Source organism: Elaeis guineensis, chromosome 14 (assembly GCF_000442705.2).
Source record: "Elaeis guineensis isolate ETL-2024a chromosome 14, EG11, whole genome shotgun sequence".
Taxonomy (NCBI): domain Eukaryota; kingdom Viridiplantae; phylum Streptophyta; class Magnoliopsida; order Arecales; family Arecaceae; genus Elaeis; species Elaeis guineensis.
The window spans coordinates 21,547,141-21,571,592 of record NC_026006.2 but is presented as its reverse complement, the minus strand read 5'-3'; the positions used below and the strand labels follow the sequence as shown (position 1 = coordinate 21,571,592).

General features: G+C 37.2%; 1 protein-coding gene across 6 annotated transcripts in view; it reads left to right on the top strand.

The window, feature by feature from the left end:
* LOC105034445 (cleavage stimulation factor subunit 77) overlaps positions 1-21,929 on the top strand; it is a 126,854-nt gene extending 104,925 nt beyond the window's left edge. For 2 of the 6 annotated variants that reach the window (XM_010909621.4, XM_010909620.2), the window contains exons 18-23: positions 8,117-8,269; positions 13,298-13,364; positions 13,444-13,560; positions 16,003-16,149; positions 19,039-19,251; positions 21,484-21,929. In XM_010909621.4, coding sequence (XP_010907923.1) covers positions 8,117-8,269; positions 13,298-13,364; positions 13,444-13,560; positions 16,003-16,149; positions 19,039-19,251; positions 21,484-21,650 — 864 coding nt within the window. In that variant the 3' untranslated portion in view covers positions 21,651-21,929. Of the gene's footprint in view, positions 1-8,116; positions 8,279-13,297; positions 13,365-13,443; positions 13,561-16,002; positions 16,150-19,038; positions 19,252-21,483 lie in introns of all 6 variants that reach the window. The other 4 variants (XM_029261636.2, XM_029261635.2, XM_010909622.2 and 1 more) reach the window with 3 other exon arrangements.
* Positions 21,930-24,452: the final 2,523 nt, after the last annotated feature.

The following is a 24,452-nucleotide window of genomic DNA, read 5'->3' as shown; positions in this document are numbered from 1 at the left end:
TCAAGTTTATGAAGGATGCAAAAAGGATCAGTAGCTCGAGCATGCAATTTTTTGAACGAATATTTGGGACAATGTTCTGGATGAATACGAGCCATCACATAATCACCCTCATTAAACCCTACATTCCTACGGTGAGCATTAGTAGCAAGTTTATATTTTTTGGTGCTTGTAGTAATCTTTCGCCGAATATCGGCATGCATGTCACAAATGTGTTGAGCAAAAGAGATGGTAGGCTCAGAAATGTAGTTATGCACAGGTAAGAGAACTAGATCAATGGATTGATGATTAAGGTCATGAACAATTTCAAAAGGACTCTTGCCAGTAGGACGATTCACTAAGCTATTATAGGCAAATTCTTTCATAGACAATGATAAATTTCATGTACCAAGTCTATCGCCAACTAGACACCTATGCAAATCATCAAGGCTATGGTTTATAACCTTTATTTGACTATCTGCTATGTCCTTTGGGGTCACATCCTAAACTCCATCAACTGCTCAATCTCAGGTGGGTTATCTTGGGAGTTCAAGGTCAAGTGGATCTCACCCGTGGGGGTAACAACTAACATTACTTTAGACTCCCAACTCTCTTTTTCAAATTTTCTTGAGTCAAAATGAGATAGTTTTTCTGACTAAGGGTTTGAAGAGAACTCTTATCCTTTTTTGCAGGATGGGACTCACTAGGCTTAGTAGGGTTTAACCTAATTTCTTACCGTTATGCATGAAAATATAGGTATTCTCCTTACCAAAGTTATGAGCATCTACATCATAAATCCAAGGTCTATCTCACAAGACACTAGTAACCTTCATGGGTAACATATCACATAATCTCAGCAGAGTAACCTTCCATCTGAATTGGCATTAAACAACACTCACTAACAGGAAGTGAGGTTTTATCTACCCAGACAACTCTATGAGGATGAGGATGAGGCTAAGACTTCAACTTCAATCTATTAATGGCAGATTTGGACAACTTTCATGGAGCTATCCCCATCGATGATAGTCTTACAGACTTTATCCCCCCATTGGGCATAAGTATGAAAAATACCGGTGCGTTTCTATGCCTTAGAGATTGTAGGAGTGGTGATGGTACATCTCATGATATGAACACTCCTAAATCCTTGCAATTCTCCTCATACTCTTTCTCAAAAGTAGCTAGCTTTAGAGGATTAAAGTCTTCTATGGGCCATCATGTAAAGTTTCTTCACCTTCAATTTCCATGGCTAATGTACGATGTGGACATCGAGCAGCTATAAGGCCCTTATTGTGACAATAATAGCACTATATTTGAAGAATTAACTGAACGAGATACCATTGGGGCAGAGTTTCGGATCTTAGTGACCATGGGTTGCGGATTAGCAGTCATATTCGGAGTAGGATCATGACTCGTATGAGAAGGCAATAGCTGTGAAATACCCTTAGTGCGATTAATAAGGGTAGACCTAGACTGTCCAGACTCGTTGGGGAAGGAAACTCTTCTTTGGAGAAAAGTTCTATGAAACTTCTCAATTTTTAAGGCTGTGGTAGACATCCTCTACAGATTTAGGAGAATACAAAGAAACCTCTCTCTTCAAGTTGACTCTTAGATCATTAATAAACTTAGATACTAGCTTCTATGACTCTTCAGAAACATCACACCTCAATTGTAAATCCTCAAAATGGGCCATATAGTTAGTGACATTGGTGGTTCCTTGCTTAAGAGTATACCATTGATTCAATAACTGACTCTTGTAGTAAGTGGGAACATACTTCTCATAAAGCTTAGACTTCATCTCCTCTCAAAAGACTATATAGATGGATGTCCTAATCACTCTAGATCCCTTTGAATTTTCTACCAATACCTCTTGGCAGTATCCATAAGCTTCATTTTAGCAAAGCGGACATGAGATGCATCTGACATGTGGTACCACTCAAAATAAGCCTCTAGGTCCTGTATCCAATCATGGAATGCATCTGGTCTAACCTTCCATTATAGAAAGCGACATTAATCTTAACCCCTTTAGGTGATTCCTCAAACTCATATCTAGGCGGATATGATTTAAATTATTGACCTTGGGGTCTGAAGTGCCTAGGGCCTCGAGCATACCTAGTAGGTTGCGCATGACATCTAGATGGAGAAATAGGCGGTTCTCCTTCTTCCTCATAGTCATCTCTATAGTACTCATCATCCTTAGCTTCTGTTATGTAATTTGGAGGAATCTTACAATTATAAGGATTCTGAGAATTGCTTATGGAATGGTGGGTAATTGGAGAGACTGACATGTAGATTGGAGGTGTTCGAAAGGACTGACTAGTCTGCAAGACATGACTCAGACGCTAGTTGGCTTAAGAGTCTAGGGAGGAGGCTGATGAATGGGTTGACTACTATTATGATCGTCCTCTAAAAGTTATTTATCCAGTCTGGACTCTCTTAGGAACAGTAGGTGTTCGACCTGCTGATCGATGAGATTAGCAATGTCTATGCAGTGATCAATCTGATAGTACAAAGCTCAATAAGCTTAGTTTGAAGTTGGTTTAATGATTGGCATATTTGGTTTAAAGTCTCTTGGAATGCAGTTTGGATATTTTTAACTGATTCAAGCTCTTTTTTCATAGTAGAATAAGCATCTTTCAAATTGCCAGTAGCAAGAAAAGGCAAGGACAAAAGTGATATTAGGCTAAAATGTTGTAATTGCAGAGAAATTCAGCCACAATGCTCACAATGAAGAATGTAAAGTTAAATGTAGTGTCTATATTTTAACTCATGCAATATCAAAAAGGTGACGTGATATAACTGAGCTACTGAAGATAAATGTGAACAAAATGGGGCCAACAAAAAAATTCGGGCTCTGATACCAATTGATGTAGCACCAAAAAAACTCAAGAAAGCAAACAGGAAAGGGAAATAAAATGAAAGAAAAATAAGAAAATCAAGAGAAAAAAAAATAGCACACTTTAGGATTTTCAATTTATCATTCCAAGCTGTCCCTTCAGTACAATAGGAGTCTTTAAATAAACTCTCAAATAAGATAAAAATGAAATCACATCCTAATAAAATTGAAAATTATATCTCTCAATATGGAAACAAGATAAAATATCTCTAATAAGATGGAAACAAGATAAAATCTCTCAATATAGAAACAAGATAAAATTTCTCAAATAAAATAGAAACAAGATAAAATCTCTCTAAGATTGAATCAAGATAAAATCCTCAAAATCTCTTAATTATTCAAAATTCCATAATTCCTAAATTACGGCATCTCCGTCTAAAATAAGTACGAAATTCCTGATTCTCATCAACCCGTCTCCACTGCTGACTCTGAATGGGTTGAGTAAAACCTACCCTATTAGGGTTAGGTTGGTGGGTGGAGTAAATTGCCACACCTTTCACAAATATCCTTTAGCACTAGGTAGGTCTATGTAAGTTGCACAAGGCATCCTGAATAGATGTGGCTTACTTTAAGTCCTTTCCTAATACTTCTCGTTGATGTCCTCAGCAGAATCCCTCATCAGACTCACAATATACTCGACATCGTTGATTTGATTAGAGGCATACACTAAACTGTGGAATATGTATCTTTCACATTACACAAGAAGTTGATGATGCTCGTCTTGGTCAATGCATACCATCACGCATCAGATCTCAACTTATGTACATCCCACTGGATACTCAATTTGTCGATCTAGGCCTTGATATCCTTATCTCTACATCCAAATGTGGTGTCTCATAGTGTAGGACGCTCAACACATAAGCTAGCCTTCTATCAAATGTAAGTGTTCTCCAATGTGAGTGCTGGGATTTGATTGAAGTAGAACCACTTGTAAAATGCGGTCCTCATGTTCTGCTTGTTCTTTATGTAAAATCTATTCTAGCCTGCTTGGCTTCTGGATTTGGATGTGCACTGGGATCGAAGTCAGATGTTGGGACCTCCTTGGTTTTCCTTGGAAGGCATTTGCATGGATTTGATATGCCCTGGAGATTTTTAGGGCCCAAACTATTATTTGTGCTTTATAATCTCCAAATGCTGTCATTCCCAAACTATTCTTGGTGCTTTATAACCTCCATATGCCTTTTTAGTGAGGCGACCCCATCTTCATTTCCATCCTATAATAGCTACATAACCATTTGCATCGGTCCACCTCCATCTTTTCATGGTGCCATCTGATGTTGGGTTCCTTAACCCTCTTCATGCATGGGGGAATGCAAGCAATCCATGATAAGACATGTCTAAATAAATTTATTATTGCTCAGATTGTTTAAATTTTTATGATTTTTTTTTAAAGTCTAAAAGGCAGGTTGAACCGGTACAAGGACCTATACCAATCAGCTACCGATATGGTTAAGTGTGCCGGTTCTGAATTGGCATGCATTTTTTTTTGTTTTTTCATTTTTTTTGGATGTTTAATGATGTTTTGTGAAGTTTTTTAGTGATTTGAACATTACTTTGATGTTTTTTGAGGTGTTTTGATGTCTTTAATGTGTTATTTCTTTTTTGTTTTGTGCTTGTTTATAAAATATCTATGATTTCAATGGTGAATGCAATTAAAGTACATAAATCATTATATTCATAAAGAAAATCTATAAAGTACCGAATATAAAGTCAATTTAAATGTATACTGACATTGTAAATCTCGTGGATTGGTGATGTCTCTTGTAGATGTCAGGGTCTTTGTATGTAGGGGGGTCAACCCGTTTTTCTATGCACATGGCCTCCTGCTCCTGTAAGCTCATTAGGTTGCCATAAGGTACATTGCTAAGACAATCCCTATACATGTTGTGGGTGATGGTGTCGCTCTAAGAGGAGTCATCTGCCCCAATATTGTGGCTGTGGGGTGACCCATCTGAATATACCAGTAGCAAATTTCGACCTATAAGGGAAGTAGCCATTGGAGGATGACATGTCTGAAGCACCACATCCATAAGGGGAGTAGCCAGCCTGTGGGTAATAGGATCTTGTATAGGATTCTGAACCTGATGCTTTGAGGGTACGTACATCATGTGCTGTATTATCTGCACCAGCCTCGTATTCACCACGACCTTAAGGAGCTTCTCCTATATGCAATTGTATCCTCGCGGTCTCTTAGCCATGCATTGTGGTCCCTATGCTGCATGGTGTGAGTGAATTGGGACTTCCTGTGACTCGAAGAGCATCCTGGGGCTGAGTCATACACAATGGTCAAGAATCCTCCTAGACCACCAGATATATCATTGTTGCTACTCCCATATGAGGGCTTCCTGATGTGTGAATCTGACTCCACCTCTCTGCCTTGCCTGTCTTTCTTCCCAGTTGCTTTTTTTGTTGTCTTGCTATGCTCTGCCTACCTCTGCTGTGAGGATTGACTCTGCCCTCTTGACTGAATGGACCAAGCAGCATGGTGGCTTTGTCTGAGCATCTCTCAATTAAGGAACTGGGAGGTTGTCTCGAACATGGAACCATATGACGATCGGCTTCCGTTAACCTTTCTGGCTGATTTGTTAGATGTGAGTGTGGGATGTTATTTTCTGCCCATTGCACAGCATCCACCCTATTTTTGTTGGCTATAGTGCTAGTCGGTCTTTGAGGTTATCTTGACTCGTTGAGCTTTGGCTGCCGCTATTGGCCAATGACCCAACCAAGCATTCGATTCTCGTCGCCCAAACTTAAATAAAATGGCATGAAATTTACATGGAGAGTGGCATTCATACCCTTAAACGTCCTTCTGATTTTATAGTGATTTTTGAATTTTTAATTTTTTAATCTGAAAATAGATTTTTTAATTTAGAAATTACATATTGAATGAAAATCAAAGATCTTGGTGTCATCATGCAGATCTTCCATAGATCTACAACATATCATGAAATAACACTACAATATGAAAATTTAGCATGGCCTTCTATTGTTCCAATTTACGATCAATTTTCAGCCTCAAAATAAAAAAGGAAAAATTACAGAAATGAAGAGAGGAGAGTGGCATTACCTGATTTCAGAAAAAATCCGAGCTGAAATCTTTGAAAATGGCAACATTTAGCCGTTTTCTTAAAATTTTTCAAAGAAAGGGTTTTAAGGGGGTTAGAAGGTGCTGACAACTTATGGGAGGGCTCTTAGCACCCCCAATTATTGGACTCATAGAGGTAGGCAGTATGCATGCGACAAACCAGTGCGAACCAATTGGTATTGCATCAAATTGCTTGGTTTGGTGCGTTTTTGGTCTATTTCTAAGTTGAGGGGAATGGTTTAGGTTTTCCTTCGATGTGGTATGGAACGGGTTGAATCACTTGGCTTGGGACAGTTTGATCGACCTTATTCTAAATAGACGTGAATGAGGCACATGTATATTGCATGCACTTAATTTGTGCCTTCGAATTATATAGATTATAGAGAGGGATGTTATTTTCATAAATTTTAAAGTTATCTAACAAATATTTTGGCACATTTAATTAATTATTTAAGTAATAACCATGATTAATGTTATTAATTCAGATAATTGCCAAACTGCATGCTAAGTACCTCTAAGATTACCTCTAAATTATCTACACTTTCCCAAATTTTTATTTTTAATTTATTTTTATATTCTTTAAATATTTTTATTAAAGTTAATTTCAAGTAATGAGAATTCCAAAATTAAAACAATTTGGGGGCTTTTGTGGACCGCCCACCTGGGTACTAATTGTTTTACCTCATCCAAATAAGTCTTTTGATTAGATAAATTTTAATTTCATGCCAATCTTTGAGTGTAGGTCTAGGTGCTTCTGAATGCTCCCAACATTGATCCACAGGTAGAAACAGTTTAAAACGATGTGTGCATTTATACCCAACCATGATACAATTTTTTGAAATCATTTCTGTATTATTTTCAATAATTAATTTGATCCAAAAATAATATGATTTTGTAAAAAGCAAATTACATATAAAACAAAAAGTATGGTGTTGTAGGTTGATGACCAACATACAGCATAGCTGAATTTCATGCCAAACGAAATTATTTTGGCATTACTTTCCCTTATTTTCTTGATTTTTGGCCAAGTACATAGCAAAAATAAAGGAAATAAGCTTATGGACTGTGCGCAATGATTGCGATAGAGAGGTTGCTAGATCCGAGCACCTCCCCTCCCTTCTTTCTCTTCTCTTTTCCTTCCTGTCTCCTCTCCCCCTCCCTCTCTTTCCCATGGGAGAATCCTAGAAGAAGAAAACAAAAATATTAAACATAAAATAACAGTTGAACCATTGTGGTGATCCCAATTTTCCCAATTAATATTATGCAGCATCTATGATAAGTATCATTACTTTTGGTCAAAGTGGGCTGAGATTTAGTTCTATGGTTAATTTCATCTTGGATTTAACCAGAACCAGTAATTTTGGCTTGAAGAACTCTGTTTTATTTGATTTAGACCTGGGTTTTGTTCTTATGTGATACTTTTGTTAAATAAGCTGGTTTACAATATTATTTTAGCATCTACAAATTTAAAACTTTTTTGAAAAAATGTATATCTTAAACTTCTTTCGTCCAACACTTGCGTGCTATGATATTTACATAAATCTAAATAAATTTGAGACTAATCTTGCAAAAGTGCCTTTTAGGCATGTGATTTAATACCTGTAAGAACAGCATGATTTTTTTTTTTAAAAAAAAAACAAATTCAAAGTTAACCTCAAAAGGGTTCTGGTGGAAGCTGGTCAATTTCAGCTATTATGTTCCTGTTCTACCAAGACGTCAAAGCTTGCTTGTGTAACCTTTCTAGATCCGCCTCCAGTTGAAAAGTATGTTGACAAAGAGGATGAAAGACAACGTTTGATATAGAGAACTGCATCTTTCTTGAAGGCATTAATTATTAGCCAAAGAGCCACATTCATTTTTTAAATTTTGGCATGAAAATTATTTCCCTTACTTTGACTTATCATCCTTTTCTTATTTTCTTCTGAGGGTCATCTCAGCTTGTTCTTTTTTCTTTTTTTAACCTTGTTCTATAATAACTCCATTGAAAAACTTTTCTTTTTATATCTTACTTTATAACATCTGCAGCTATATAGTAAATAGAGAGGCAATTTTACTGATTTAGTATCACATTTAAGATTCTTCTTTTCTCCATCTAACACTTTTAGACTTCTCTTCTCCATCAAGGAATCTGCTGAGCTTCTCATATATGTTTTTGACTATAGGTTGAACAAAGAAAAAAGGAAGCTCTATCAAGAATGGCAGAAGATGGTTCGTCAGAGTTAGAGAGTACTTTGTATGATGTCGTTTCACGTTATAGTTTCATGGATCTTTGGCCATGCTCATCTAAAGATTTGGATCATTTAGCACGACAAGAGGTACTCTTGGTATAGTTTCTTTTTTATATTTTTGGTTTACTAACATTGGTACAATATTTATTCCACACTTTATATGACTGCTTATCTTTGCATTATCCTCTTGATATCATTTTAAATCTGAATCTTATACTTTGAAATTTATGTCCACATAATTGCTCTTGTTTGTGGTGGAAATCATTTACTTGGCATACATAATGGTCATGCTTCAAGCATTTTAATTTTAAAAAGTAGTATTTTTTATGCTAGTTAAGGAATGTAGTTCATTACTACCTTGGAAAGTAAGGTTTGCCAAACTGGTACAAGAGGGTGTATTGGCCGGCGATCAGCCTGGCATAGTATGGATATGTATTGTGCTATTATGGGCCTATCAAAACAAGGAGAGTTGAAGAGGGAAGGGGGGGGGAGGGTGAAAAGGAGTGAGGAAGAGAGAGAGGGAGGAAGGGGGAGGGCTGAGGGAAACCCTCACCCTAAACTGAACAAGCGAGAGAGAGAGAGAGGGGGGGGGGGTTATGGTTCTCGGGCCATTGTGAGCGGCCGGGGGGGCGGGGGGTGGTTGTGGGTTTGGAGGGGGGTTTTGGTGTTTGCAGTGGTGTTCACGAGCCGGGCATAAACATTAGCCTAAACTATCTCAAATAATTAGCTTGAGCCATGCCGATCCTTTACTGGTCTGTTTTTGTTTCGCTGCCTGGTGGTGCATTGCTATTCTAGGTGCAGTGAAGTTGAATTCTTGTCTAGTCCAAAAGAGTTCCTTATTAGTCCTAAGAAGCCTAGACACGATTATGGGACATGAATCTAAGAAAACATGGATACATGATACGACATATCTATATGATAATGAAAATATGTTTATTTTACATATATGCAAAGAAAAGCCATACATAAGGTGTAGAGGCTATCAAAATTACATAGTACATGGCCATACATAAGGTGTAGGGGCTATCAAAATTACATACTACATACTCTATATAGTGACATCAACACCCACAAACTCTATCATTTAGTCAGTAGTCAAATCTGTAGATTGTAATCCACCTTCCATGCAATAATATCAACCCCCCACAAACTCCAAAACTTACTATCTATCATCATTAAAAAGGTGAACATTCATTAAAAATAAGTAAATAGAAAAAACAAGTTTAACCTTCATCCAAGAAATATCTTGGGCAAGGTCCGCAATATCGGTATCAAGAATCATACAGGTACCTTACTAGTTCGATACAATACAGTCGGTATGCATCTCGTAGTTAAACAACCCTCTAACCATTCTTCTCACTTTTTATCTTGATATGCCTCGGAATGTGTTGATACACACTTTGGTACACCTCTATATGCCTTGGTATTGAACAAACTTTTGTATTGGTTCCCATCCGGTAAGGTATGGTACGCCTTATATATGGATGGGCAATCTTGCATATCTAGAATGCATCTGGAGTAAGATTTAAAATATTACTACTAGGTCTTGTTTTGGTATTTTATTGGAACAATATGTTAGTAAGATATTATTATCTTGACTCTTGAGATGGTCATGTATCCCAGTACTGCACTAGGATGTAACTTTTTCTTTTCTAATTTTCAATTTTTTTTTTTGGTTAAATGAATGTTTAGGAAATATTGACATATTTTTGCATGGTTTCTCCCGATATATATATATATTAAAAAGAAAAGATAGGCCAAGCCAATAAAATTCATTTCATGAAGATTAATGACAAACAAATAAAAGAACTCTAGTGCGCAAACTGGAAAGTAAAATCATGTGAAATGCCAAAGACATTTCCTAGAACAAGCAGAAAGATATTTAGAAAATGCATGACACCACAACTCTTTGATGCTCAACTTAGAAAATTTGCTTGGGGGTCCATATTCTAAACCTGCCTATCAGCTGAAATAGTGGAACAAAGCCCACCATAGCTGGCCCATAGCCAAGCTGGTACAAGCGTAATTAGTATGATTCACCTACCTCAAAAAGAGAGATCCATAATACAGGAATAGGCTATCACCAACTCATTAGCACAGTATGCCTTTAGAAAATCTGCATTTCTTTCTAAGATCCTACCACCATTGGCCATTGACTTTTGTTTTAGAACCCGACTGGCAAGATGTCAACTTTCACTCGTGAATCTAAATCACTAGAAGATGATGAGAAAACAAGGAAGAAAAGTCTTTTCTCTTGATGCAAAGTTGCAAAGTTATTACAAAATTCAATAAGAGTACATTGTTGCCAACTCCAGCTATATGTTTTTGCACTATTCCCTGCTAATATCTCCAGTGACCAGCAAATTGTAAGGTTGACTCCTTGTATGTAGCTATCGTCTTTGGTAAAGCCAAGGTTTTCAACACTACAGGAACAGGATGGTATGAGTGGTGGTTTACTTTTTTGGCAAAATATTGGCAATGGTACATAGCAAGGTTGGCTGCCTCTACTCGAGCAGCCCGATTTGAAGTACAGAACAAGACTAGAAGTGGCGTGGACTATCCAAATCAAGCAGAACCTCCCAGTTCTGCTCGGTTTAGGTGGTTTGGGCAGTTCGGTGCCTTTATAACCCCGAACCCGACCTTGAGTTGCCTCAGCTCCCAATCGTTCTCTCCTTTCCTCATGTTCAGCTAGGGTTAGGGTTTCAACGACATCCCTTGCTGTCATTGCCACCTCTAACTATGATCACAGGTACGCACTTCTCCCTCTCTCTTTGTCCCTCCCCTGAAGATGATGATCTTGATGGCTTCGGCCTCTCTCTCTTTCCTCCCACTCTCTCTCTCTCTCTCTCTCTCTCTCTTTCTGCTCTTGAAGACCATGATGATCCTGGTGGCTTTGGCCCCGCTTTTCTCTCTCTCCCCTCTCTCTCTTCCTTTCCTCACTCTCCACCCCCCTCTTCTTCTCCCTTCTAGTTCAAGTATGCTTGGGTCGGTATAGTATGTGCCAGTACTTTACCAAATAGATCACTAGCCGATACGACATCTAGTGTCGCTTGGGCAAACCTTACTACGTAGTTTGTTGGGATAGGATTGCATCCCATATTGTGTCATTACCTGGTACCTTATTAGTTTTTCAAAAAATCGGTACCTTATTAGTTTTTAAAAATACCAGTACACCCTCTATTACTGGTTTTTAAAACCTTGGTAAAACAATAGATAGAATAAGTAGAAGAAAAGTTTCTTCAAGAGAAACAAGCACTTTAGATAAGGTAGATTGATGCATCAAAATTGGTGAAGCAACAATAGTCCACTCTTTCTGGTATTTGTCAATCTCAAGGATTATGTCAGATCCTAAAGAAGCCTCTTGCCTATGCCTATCTTTACATAAACTCCACCATGTGGCCCACCCAAAACCTAGAGAAGCTTTCTATGTAAACTTGAAGTTCATTCAAAAAATGATTGCCTTGACCACCCAAAAATCCATAGACAATGACTAAACAACTAATTTTGTCGACGAAATCAAAGCCCCATCCAACATAAGACCATGTCTAACACCTCAGAATCCATTATTTTTCAACAATCAAATTTATCGCCACCTGAAGCTAAGCATCTTGAGCCCTTGCACTGCCCTCTGCTTGGTCCTGTCAAGATAAATTCAACCCTCACATGCCTGCCCTTTCTTTCTCCTTTTTCTTAAAATCATCCAAAATATCAGTAATTCCCTTTCTTCCAATTGAGATTCCATATTTCTTTGCAGTTCCATCAGTTGCTTCTTGAACAACCAATCAAGATTGGTGATGCTGGTAGAACCATAATATGTAACAGCAGAACTCTCATAGTCTCATGTATGCTCATGTTTGGCTTCCCCTATATTTTTTAAATTAGTGGCCAAAAAGGGTGTGGCGACTTATCAAATGTGTGAAGTTTCCAGCATCAAGGATGCTGAATTGTAATGAAGCGAGGCCAGATCTACTTTCCCTCTCTGTGTGTGTATGTGTGTCCCTCCATTACTTCTTGCGTACCCATCCCATGACTAAAGGAAGGAGAAAAGAGCATGGTTCTTGTTGTAGACAAGGGCTCGGCCCGATATATGAGGTATTGTCTGCTCTGATCTATGGGTCTCATGGTTTTGTCCTTTAAAAGGCGTCTCACGTAGGAAGGATGATTCCTTCCTTATAAGTGCGAGTCCCGCTTGACTCACAATCGATGTGGGACTATTGGTGCACTCCACATTATTAGAACCACAAAAGAGCCTCTTAGTCAAGGGGGACTCTGATGTGTACAGTTCGAGGAGCCCCACAGTCAGCTGAGGCGGATCTTGACTCTTGGTGCGCAATTGTTGTAGACAAGGGCTCCGCCCAACACCAGAGGTATTGTTCGTTTTGGCCTATGGGCCTCACGATTTTGTTCTTTAAAAGATGCCTATATGGAAAGGATGATCTTCTGCTTATAAACGCGAGTTCTCCTTGACTTACAACTGATGTGGAACTATTGGTATCCTCCACATTGTTAGAACCACAACAGTTCTCACCTCCACAACTCTCTTTTGTTTCTTTAGAAAGCAGGTGACCTGATCAGGTTGTGCCTGGTTAGGTAGCACATTGTTAAAAGCTCAATGGGCCTTTTTACTAGCTGGGCCTAACCAATTTCAGTTGGGATGGGTGGGACATCTAGGCCCACGAAGGGACGTGTATCACACTCATTTTGGGTGTGTGTTTTTTGATCAGAATGGGCCAGTACCACGATCATTGATTCAATTCTTTTTTAATTTTGAAAAATAGGATATTTAGCATAAGTATTAGACATGTATTTCTAGAAGTATCCAACAATGATATCATATGGATATCAAATATGGGCAAGGTGTGCCATTTCTTCTAAAGTATCCATTATTCCTAGCAAGAATCTTCTGTTATCAAAGTAAGGAAGATATCTTAGTATTATACTTTTATCTTGTTGCTTCATATTTTTGTACTTTTGCCTGATCATTGTGAATTGCCCACCTAGTTCTTTCTGCTGTCAAATATAATGTTGTATATTTGTAGCTTGTTTTCTGCTTGTGCGGCTGTGCATTGTGCATTTAAGTTTTACTCTAACTAGCACATGTTGGTATATTTGCAGTGGCTGGCCAAAAACATTAATAAGAAAGTTGACAAATCAAGTCTAACAAATGGTGCTAATATTGTAGGTAAGCTTATCTTCCTCTTGCCATTGTAATGTTGTGGTAATGTAGTCTTTGGATATAATATACTTAATGACTGTTTTAGCTGCAGAGAAGGGTTCTTTTGGACTGATAACCAACTCAAAAGTGGGTCCGCCATCTACAAAACTTGTTTATCCAGATATATCTCAGATGGTTATATATGATCCTAGGCAGGCACAAGGTAAAAATCGTTCAATTGTATGTCTATAATCAACATAAAGTCCTTGCTGCATGTGCTTATTGATGAGCATGGAATGTAGATGTGTCCAATCTCAAAACTGAAATATAATAATTGCTTTCTTTGGCAACATTTTATGTGTTTTTACTTTTTTGGAAGTTCTAAAACTTATGTTTATGGGTGTGCTTTTGTATATGTACCTGCATGTGCATGTATGTCAGGGGGTGCATATTAGATCTATGTGTCTGATGTGTATATGTATGCATCTTTTTTATTGTTCAGTAATTTTTCTGTTAAAAACACCACTATAATGGAAAGATGGTCTAGGGTTTTGTATTAGTCCTTTCAAGTCTAAAAACAACTAATGTGAAAGTGTTTTAGTGAAGAAGTTGTAAATAATACTCACACAGGCACCCTTACTGTGCGCATATTCTTTTTAAAATCCCTGATCATGGTCATTATTTTTGATATAAAATGGCAAGACGGCATCTTAAAGCTACTTGGATGGAGCCTTAAAATTTGAAGCACCAGATTTGGCCAAATGGGTACTGTATGCCTAATGTTTCCTAGGACATGCTCCTGAGAAAAATGATTCGATTTTGGTTCACCTATATGGGCTATGTGAATATCTTTGTAACATATGAAAAAGCATGGGATGTGAGTAGAAATGCTTTTAAATGTATATAAATGAAACCCTGGGTCATACCTTGGAGACATTCTCATTTGTCTCTCATGTGCTTCCCTTGTATATCTCATGTAATTGCGAAGTTTTTTTTTTTTTTTTTTAATAAATTTAGCATATTATAGGCAAGTTTTACCATTGTTTCCTGATTTTGTATTGTGTTCTAAGTGTTTTCCCATTTAAAAACTTATTGTTCCAAGTGTCACGTAAACTTAGAAACTCTCTCTTTTGGGAAATGTAAGAGAACTGAGCTAGCTATATATTCTAGTACAATTCTTGTATTTGGTGTTTTAGAGCTAGATTCACCTTGATGTTTAGCAATCATTATCTATGAGCCTCCACTAGCTTGTTGGCTTCCTACTGGGACTATTTAGTGTTCAAGCTCAAAGTCTGCTCAAGCTGGGGATGCTAACAGGCTCATTCGAGCTCATTCTTCTTGCTAAAGGACCAACCTCAGGCTTCATGTTAATGTTTGGCTTATAAATGGGGTAAGTTCGAACTCTGAGTAGTCCCTAGCTTGCAAAAATAAGTCAAAGCTTAGAACTTCCTGATTACGATCTTGTGCAAGTTTGTTTAAGTAGGAAACAAAATGAGCTTGAAAAATTATCCATGAGGTATGATTGAGCATGAGCACAAACACCTCTCTGATGTAATGAGCCAAGCCTAAACAACCCAAAGCTTGGCTTGGTTCATTTACAGTGCTACTACGGACCAAGCAAGTTTCTACAACATTGACTTCTAATGTAATTAAGACATAAGAACGTGCTTACTCTGAATAAAGAGTTCTTAAATGTGTAATGTGTTGAAACCAGCCTGCCGCACCCAGTTTATGTGACCTCTCAAAATAAGTGACCTTTTTTATTATAATTTGCTGGCTTTCGTTTCCCTCTTTCACTGTTTAACCTTTACTTAATCTTCTCTATGAAATTCTATCTATTTGTAAGCCCAGCTACCACACATTTCAGGGGCGCACATGCAAATCATTCTAAAAATGCACATTGTGTGAGATGTGGCTGCCTAACTGGTTCAGCCTAAGTATTTTATTTGGTGATTCCTGTCCAATAAATCGTTGAGTTAACAATGTGGCTTGCAACTCTGGAATCATTAGTCTTGAACACAATGTGCCATGAAATTTAATTTTTCTTTTTTGAAAAATACATGTGTTTCCTGACAAAACCAACTGTTCTCTATTGTTTTGTTTGTCCAAAAGAATAGGCTATCACTTGTTAATGAAAGCTGCAGAAACTCTTTCAAATGGAAAACTTAGGTTTGTATTCATATATCATACATTAATGCTTAAACTTACTCATATTTACTATTTTAAGTAAAACTTAGTTAGTAAGCCATGTTAGAGCATTAAGACCTTTTTATAAAAACTTTTCCTTCTTCTTTCATTTTCAAGTAGTAAGAATATTTACTCCATTTCTGTTGACCTGCTTTAATAAGTCATTTTTTTGGTTTCAGAGTTGTTAAGCCCCATGTTTAATCTAGTGGAAATTGGTAATTGTTGCTAGAAAAGAGGAGAATGACAGCATATCCTTTGGATGATATTTGACATAGTAGTACAAACAAAAAGTCTTGACAGATGCATGGTTCCAGCATTTTTGTTTATGCTATTTGTTTGTTATTTTAATCAGCCTCAACAGTTCTGTGGATGCTTGAAGTCACTGTCAAATTCCCAAGCTCACTTGATTTATTTGATAGATGTGTTTGGTTTCTCGACAATGATGTGCCACATTCTACTTTACTTTTGAATGTCACAGGCCTGGAGATCCCAGCTGTTTTGAGCTCAACTACTACATCCAGTGTGGCTCTAGTTGGCAGTGGGAATACAACGGCAGTTGAGGAGATTTTGAAAGTGGTCTCACCAGCATTGGTGGCTTTCATTGCACACTTGCCTGCTATTGAAGGTATCACCAGTTGCACTCTTCTAATTTGTCTGTAGAGCTGTTGTTGGCTGCTTATACAATAATGACTTTTTCTTTTCTTCTTTAAGGTTGAGAAAGTTGAGGAAGTACTGGCTTATTAAGATAAAGATCCATTCGCATTCATCTGTTATATGCTTCCTCATTAAATAAGTTGACTTTCCCAAAATTGGATACATATCTGTAGATTAGATTTTTAACTTGCATAACATCGTTGTACCGCCTTGACCCGCCCATGGCATACCGAGTTGTCCCAAGGGCGAACTAGCACAGTTTGGCCCCTTGGTTCAAAATATCCGACGAGGGAGGGGGAGAGAGGGGAGAGAGAGGAAGAGAGAGAGAGAGAGCCCTTTGCAAGCCGGAGGGGGTTGTCCTATTTTTAAACGAAACAAGGGTGGAGTCCTAATTTTTGTTTTTGAAAATTCTTAGGTGAAGTTGGCAAACAAGGGTAGGGGGTTGCCCCTAGGATTGTTGACTTAAGAATTCTCAGGAAAAAAAGGGGGCTCCACTCCTGTTTCATTTCAAAATATGGGCGACCTCTTATGGAGGAGATGAGGGCTTTCAATCCATCTCTTGCTCTGTCCCTCTCTTCCTCTATCTCATTCTCCCTCTTCTCCTCCCTCATCAGCTCTTCTTTTTTCAGTATAGCTTGGAATGGCATGGTGCCATACTGTACCATCGAGCAACTAGTACAGTCCTGATATTGGTATGGATCCTGGTACTGGTGCAACCAACCTTGTTCCATAACCTTCCATATTGCTTTAATCTCCATTAGTGAGCATGTGTACCATTAAGGAATCTTCTACTGTGGCCTATTTGCTCATTCTAATATGGCTTTTGATCCTTTTAATGATAGTTTACTTCTTATAAATTCTCCAATTATATTTAAAATTTACATCAAAAGCTTTTTCATATTCTTTTTTTATTTTTCTTCTAATTTATATTGCTTGAGTTAAGCTGCAAATCCTAGAAGTAACTCATCTTTCAAAAAGAATACATCAAATAATTATGAAACCTTTCTAATTTCTTATATTTGTTGATATGTCTTCTATAATCTTTCAATCTGTTTCTCTGTTCCTTCAAATTTTAATCTGTGATGCATTCTGGAATTCATATTAAATCCTCTTTGGAAAATGAATATTTTCCCCTGGTGAAACAGTTCTTAAGTCCAGATTTGTTACTATGCTTTTTAAATCCCATACACCACTCATCAATTTTATAGAAATATTGGACCATCTTCATTTGATTCAATTAAACTTAGCTGGGAACCCAAATCCATTGACGTACAAACCTTTTCATAAAGATGCCTTGAATATATTTGGATTTATCAGTAGATTTTTATATAGAGTGGGTGTCAGCAAGAATAAATAGAGAGGTGCTGACTTTGGAGCATATCTTTGCATTGATTATGTTGTCTAATAATTTTTCTTTTTGCAAGGCCCTTATTCTCTATAGCACGTCTTTGGTTTATCGACTGACTTTGTATTAATGCAGATATGCTGTTTCCTTGGTAGTTAAAGTGCACAAACTTTCTAACACCATCTGTAAGAAGTATGAAGTAAAAGGATTCTGAAAACAAGCTACATGCTTGGTCCTCTGCTGTAACCTTGAAACTTCACTATGCATGATTGCTTGCATTCAAAATGCAGTATATTAGGTTCTAGGTATTTGTCATTTTTTCTAATAGTATATTACTTGAAGAATTACATACTAGGTCTGCTGCTTGATGCAATTTAGAAAAGGAGTTTAGAACCTTGTTTTTTTAAATTTATTCATGGATGCATTAATGAGCTTAAAATTCGTGCAAGAGTCATTATTGATTTGGAACTCCTTATATATATCCAAATATAGTTATGAATTCTCTTTTTTTTAAAAAAAAAAAATAGATTTTTGGGTCTTGAGTCTAGCTTTGAGTAGGATTAATTTTACAAAGCTACTTATGGACTGCATTGGGGAGTTTCTGAATCTTATTATTATATAGGTGGAATGATGGAGCTTTGGATTTTGTAACTATGTTAGCTGGACACTCCTTTTAAAAATATCCAGGAGTGTCGACACTTTTGGACACATGGACATGGCATGACAGGACTTAATGTGGCTTGACACTTAAAGTCTCCTGTGTTATTGACAAAGAATGTTTGACACTTGATACTCTTTTTTGGAGTGTCATGCAGGGAACTCTTAGTTTTAAGTGCTGGATTCTTTAAGTGAAGCATCCTCACGTTTTAAATATGAAGTTTTCAAGATTTTGTGGACACTTCAAGGAAAGTAACTTCTTGTTTCTAGCATAAAGTTGTGACAATTATATGAACATGATAAGCAAAATGTCGTTATATTTTGAATATAAGTGTATCATAATTAATTATAAATTTTAGCATCTCAACACATCTTAAATAACTTTAAATGAACCTAGTGAATAAATTAGACAACTTGCAAATTCATCGCTAATCCATAAATTTATTTGTTGGAGTGCATCTATAACTCTCTATTCCCTTTCAAGTTTCTCAGCATTGAACACAAAAGTATGTGCCCAGCACTTGAGAAACACTTGGACATTCACTTGGCACAGATGCCAAATGTCTAGGTAAGTCTGTGGTTGTGCGTGTATATGCATGTTGTGTATGTGCATGCATGCGCACAGCACATTAATGCATGAATGTGTTTTGACGCATGTGTGTGGATATTTTTCTTATCATAATCCTATCATACTGTTACTTGTATTTGTAAAATCTATATATAATTTTTAATTGTAGTTGCAATATCTTCAGCATCCGCCTTTTTTACTTTAAATTTAATGTGACATCAGTCAGCCAAAACCCTTTTACCTTGTTGTCCTTCACCTCATTCATCTCTAATTTTTTGATAAATTGACAGGTCCTTCACCAGATGTCGACATGGTATTATCTATTTTGCTTCAAAGCACTGCACCAACTGGACAGCTTGGTAAACCAACTACTCAGCAAATCCCAGCAGGTCCAGCTCCCAGCACAAGTGATCTTTCAGGCTCTAGCAGGACACGTTTGAACCCAAATGGATCATCTAGACTTCCTAGAGAAGGACACTCTGGGAAAAGAAAAGATCTTGACAGTATGTTCCTCTAGAACCTGGCCCTCCCTTACCCCCCCACCCACAAAAAAAAAAGATAAAATTCTAATTGAAATGGGTGCATATATGTGCTGTAGGCTTTCTTTCATACTTTAAAGATATTTCCAATCTGCATTAGTTGGAAGAAGAAAACCCAGTCAATTAACTGGAGCTTGGCATGCTTGATTATTCAAATCAAACCATTGGTTCAGTTTGTCTAACTAGATAACAGGTTTAAAAAAGGGACATTAGCAACTTGTCAACCAAACGTTGTGAAAGTTAGATTCTTCGTAAAACAAAAATGTCAAAAAAAAAAAAAAAAGAATCATACCATTGTTTTAACTACTACTTACATGTCCAGTCCAGTCCAGTCTGTGAAAGTGAACTAGCAAATATGTTTCGAATGATGTGGAATTTGACCAGCTAGTACCAGCTCTTAATAGCCAGTCTTTTATCTACATGGGCAAAACTTTAGTTTGACTCTGATCATAGCTCAACTCCATGTTGTTTATTAAATGACTGATTTTTTGATCATCATATTTGTCAAACTTATCATATTTGTTGCATAAAATTTGTTTATGGATATGTGAAGCAAATGAAATTATATTGAATATCTGATTTCTATCGGTATCCTTTTAGAGAAAATATAAATAATGTAAAGATCTAATTTGTAGGTGTAATCATCTAAATCAATGATAAGTATTTCTCATATGCAATTTCTGTGTATTTTTATGTTAAAACAGATCTTACTGATATCTATTCATTTGAGAAGAATCATGGATAAGTGTTCGAATATCCATTTGATAAATATATCCAAATTTATGACCTTTTAGCAAAAATGGATATAAATTAACTAAGAACTTATCCATATCAATCAAGGTTTTACATTCCGGTGGGACGGGAGGTGTCCCGATTGTCCTGTCCTATTTCTGTGAGAAAATGGGACCAAACCCATTTCTGTAAGGAAAGAAGAAAAAGGAAAGAAAGAACAGGAGATGGAAAAAAAGAAAAGTGAAAGGAAAGAAGAAGAAGAAAAATGAAAGCAAGAAAAGAAGGGAGAGAAAAAAGTAGGAAAGGAGGAAAAGAAATAGAAAGAAGAAGAAAAAGAAAAAAAAAGAAAGAGATGATGAAAAGAAAGGAAAAAAAAAAGAAAGGAAGGAAGGTAGAAAGAAAAGAAAGAAAGAAGAAAAGAAGGGAAGAGAGATGGAGGATATCTATCAGAATGCATGATCGGAATGGCTGTCGGGACGGGATGGGACAGTGAGGTGTCCCGTTCCATGGAGATACTGAGACACTTCCATCCTACGGAATTTAAAACCTTGATATCAATCTATTCCACGCTATTTCTGTGTAACATTTTCTGCCGTGTTTGTTTCATTAATTTAGGAGCTCTGTAAATCCTGCATTTGGAATCTGAATTAACTAGTCAAAAAAGAAAAAGGATCTCCAAAATGTTGGAGTATGGTATCAGATTGCTTTGGAAGCATGGTGTTTGATATTTTGTGCAAATGTGTGCAGTTGCACGTTGCCATGCTTTTTATTTTCTTTTTTTATTTGTGCGGAAAAGGAGCTTAGAGAGTTCCAGCTACCTCATTAAGGTAGAATTGGGAATAAAAGGTGGGTTCAAAGACTGAAGAAAGAAAAATGAAGGAAAAGGAGAATAAAATGAGAAAGAAGACAACTTGGGGGTACAAGGTTCGGGAGATAGGAATGTCAGCCAAGTTCTTCTTAAGAGCTTGTACGTCCTAACTATTAAACATAATTACTGCCATCAAGAGCATGCAAAGGTGGTAACTAAATGATAATTGTCTCTCCTTTCCAAACTGCCCAGCAAACAGTCAAAACTTATTCCTATGCAGACTAGAAGCTTGAGAGTTTACTGTTCTTCCTAGTAGCAGTCATCTGAATGTGCTTCACTGAGCAGTCTTAGTTAAAGGTTACACTGGTTGAGAACATGCTTCCAAATTTTCTATAGGGGTGCTTGATGGTCTTCAAATCATAGATTCTACTACTTAGCTCCCAAATTAAGTGGGCTACTACCAACTCTTGGAAAGCAATATTCATCCTCAGACTACAGATGCAGCAGCTTATATATGAAATATGTAGTTCTAGATTGAGTTCATCTATTTGTTCATTCTCCTGAACATCTTTTCTGGTTTAATTTGAGCAAGACCAAGAGCATATTAATCTTTAAGGAGTGTCTATCTTGGTTATTTATAAGTCTAATCTTCTCAGGGAAAGAAGATGATGAGAGCATAACTGTACAAAGTCGGCCACTCCCACGAGATGTTTTTAGGCTCCGGCAGCTGCGGAGGTCACGAGGTGTCAGCTCTTCACAGACAGGATCTGTTGTCTCTGGTGGAAGTGCATTTTCTGGCGAACAATCTGTTAGCGCTGATTGATTGTGTAAGCTCCATATGTAATAGTGACTAATTATCTATCTATATATCTATGATGCGTACACACTTGCGCGCCATTGATAGAAAGTATTATAGGAAATTCCTCAATTATTGTTGAGTGAATGTTTAAAATAATCGCTGTTGTCCATCAGAATTACCTTATTGCTCCATGAGACTTGTACAGGAACAGCTTAGGCACCCCCTTGACAAATTTCTCAGCTCGTGTAGGATGTTTATTGCCTGGTAATGGAACCCCACGGTTGGTTGGGGACTGCTTTCCTATATGCCGATACTCTGCACGTTAAGGTGGTAAAGTTCAAGTTCACCGATGCTTTGAGAAAGCAAAGTGCTGAATTCCTGCGGGGAAATCATTTTACCACCCAATTACTTTGCATTTTACCACCCAATTACTTTGACACTACTACCGAAGGCCCGTAGGTTAAGGATGCGTTTGGTTATATTTTTTAATTTTTAATTTTTAATTTTTTAAAAATATTTTTTATTTTTTTTTGATTTTTATTATTGAGTAAAAGTAAAAAAAATAAAAATTATGTTTGGTAACTACGTTATTATAAAGCAAAAAGCAACGTTTGGAGATGGTAGGTGAAGAGTTCGATGAAGAAGGGTTCGAGAAAGAAGGGAGAACGGGTTGGGGAGGTGAAGAGTTTGACGAGGAAGAAGGATTCGGACTCTTTATTTTTTGGTTTGGTGTTTTAGATATGAAAAAAAAATAAAAAAATAAGTTTTAAAAAGTAAAAAATTTTTACTTTGCATATAAAGTAATTATTTTGATTATTTTGATTTTTATTTTTTATGATGTTATCAAATATTATTTTTTAATTTTTATTTTTTAAAAATTAAAAAATAAAAAAATTTAATAATTAATCAAATGCACTCTAAGTGGGAAGGATAATGTTTGGCATCATCTATATTAGCAAGAATGCTTTTTGGAGCTTTGCATAGTCATTGCTTTTTTCAAAATCAGTGTCATTTTTGTATCTTCTTTTTAAAGGTATATTTGTTTCTGTGCTGCCATCAACATGTATGTTATCTATTTTTTTAATTTGTGACTTACAAATAACACTGCAAATGGGTCAGATTGACCTATGATCTGACCTAATCTGATTCACTTAAATCCAATCCAACCCATTTTAAAAGATTCGTGGGGCTGGGTGGGGGTTTAAAATTAGATTCGTTCAATATTTTGGATCGGATTTAGATTTACTGAATTAGGATCCAGTCCGATCCGATCTAAATTCAGTATTGAATCCAATATGTAAAATATCGAGTAAATAGGATGGGATTAGAATTTCAATTATTTTTGTAGCATTGTTATTTTTTATATAGTTTTATTCAATTTGATTGTGAGATTTTGAGAAATTACTTATAAATTAATAGTCAAGATAAAATAATATTTATTTTTTTTTTTATCATAAATTTTGCATATATTGATTTATCATATGAATGGAGTTTGATTAGAATTTGGGCTTGAGTCGAATCTAAATTTTTTAAATTGATATCGGATTATACATGGATCCGATCGATCCAAATGATTTAATGGGATAGATTTTTTGATCATAGATCTGATTTGATCTAATTCGATTTTCAATTAGGTTAGGTCTAGGTCCAACATTAGGATCTGATTAAGAAATCGGGTCGCATCAAGATCTCTCATGATTCGGTCCGATTCGGTCCTTTTGCATCCCTATTGACAAATTCTATTAGAAAATAAGATGCAAATCACATATTTGGGAAGATTTCCTCTAGTTCTTTCACCGTATATGTTACACTAGCTATTATATCTTGATGCTGAGGAGCACCCTCTTGGTATAATAATCCTAATGACATTCTAACGGCATTCATAACAAATTCAAAGGCTCCTACTTTGGTATATAAGGATATTTTGAATAATGGGTGTTGGGTATAAAATACCCCCTGGCCGAAGTTTGTAAAAGACTGATCCTTTGGGGTTTTTTCGGCTTCCGATCTTGTATGTGGCGCCTTTCCGAACTCCCTCGACCATCCGGATTTCTCCGACAATGGACTTCTGCGTTCACCCATCGGGCCGTCCCATAGGTCCTTTGGGCCTCACTGACAGTCGACCTCCTACAGCAGCCAACCATTCTCCGAGTCTCTCTTAGACTTCTTCCGGCCATGGGCGACCCTACTCCGAACTTCTTCTGGGCTTCGTCAGCATCCGAGCTTCCCCGATAACGAGATTTCTATAGTAATCAGACTCCTTCCAAGTTTCTACGGTGGTCGACCACCTTTCGGATTCCGATCGAGCTCCTGCGAGAGCCGAACTTCTACTACGAACGGTCTACTCTGAACTCCTACAGCGGGCTGTCTATCTCAGACATCGACTGTAAGCAAATTCTGACTCAAGCCTCTACTATAAATAAATTTCTTTCGAATTTTTACTACAGGTAGACTTCAATCGAGCTACCCCGTAGCGAGTGGGCTCTGGACGAGCTTCTACAGCGGGACACTACTCTGAGCTTTCACGACAACTGGTCCTCGCCCAAGCTCCTACAATAAGCGGCCCCTTTTCGACCTCTCGCGAGAATCGAAGCCCATCCGAACTTCTCCGATGGATGGATTCCGAACGAGCTTCTATGACGGACGAGCTCCAGCAACTGGGTCCCTGCGATAGCTGATCGCCTCCGATGTCTGCCGAGCCTCCCCAGCGCTATCCGAAGTCCATCGCCGGCCAACCTCCTACCAGGCTCCCCGTAAAATGGGACTTTTCCGGCGGACGATCTTCAGATGAGCTTCCGCATCAGATAAATCCCAGACGAATTTCTC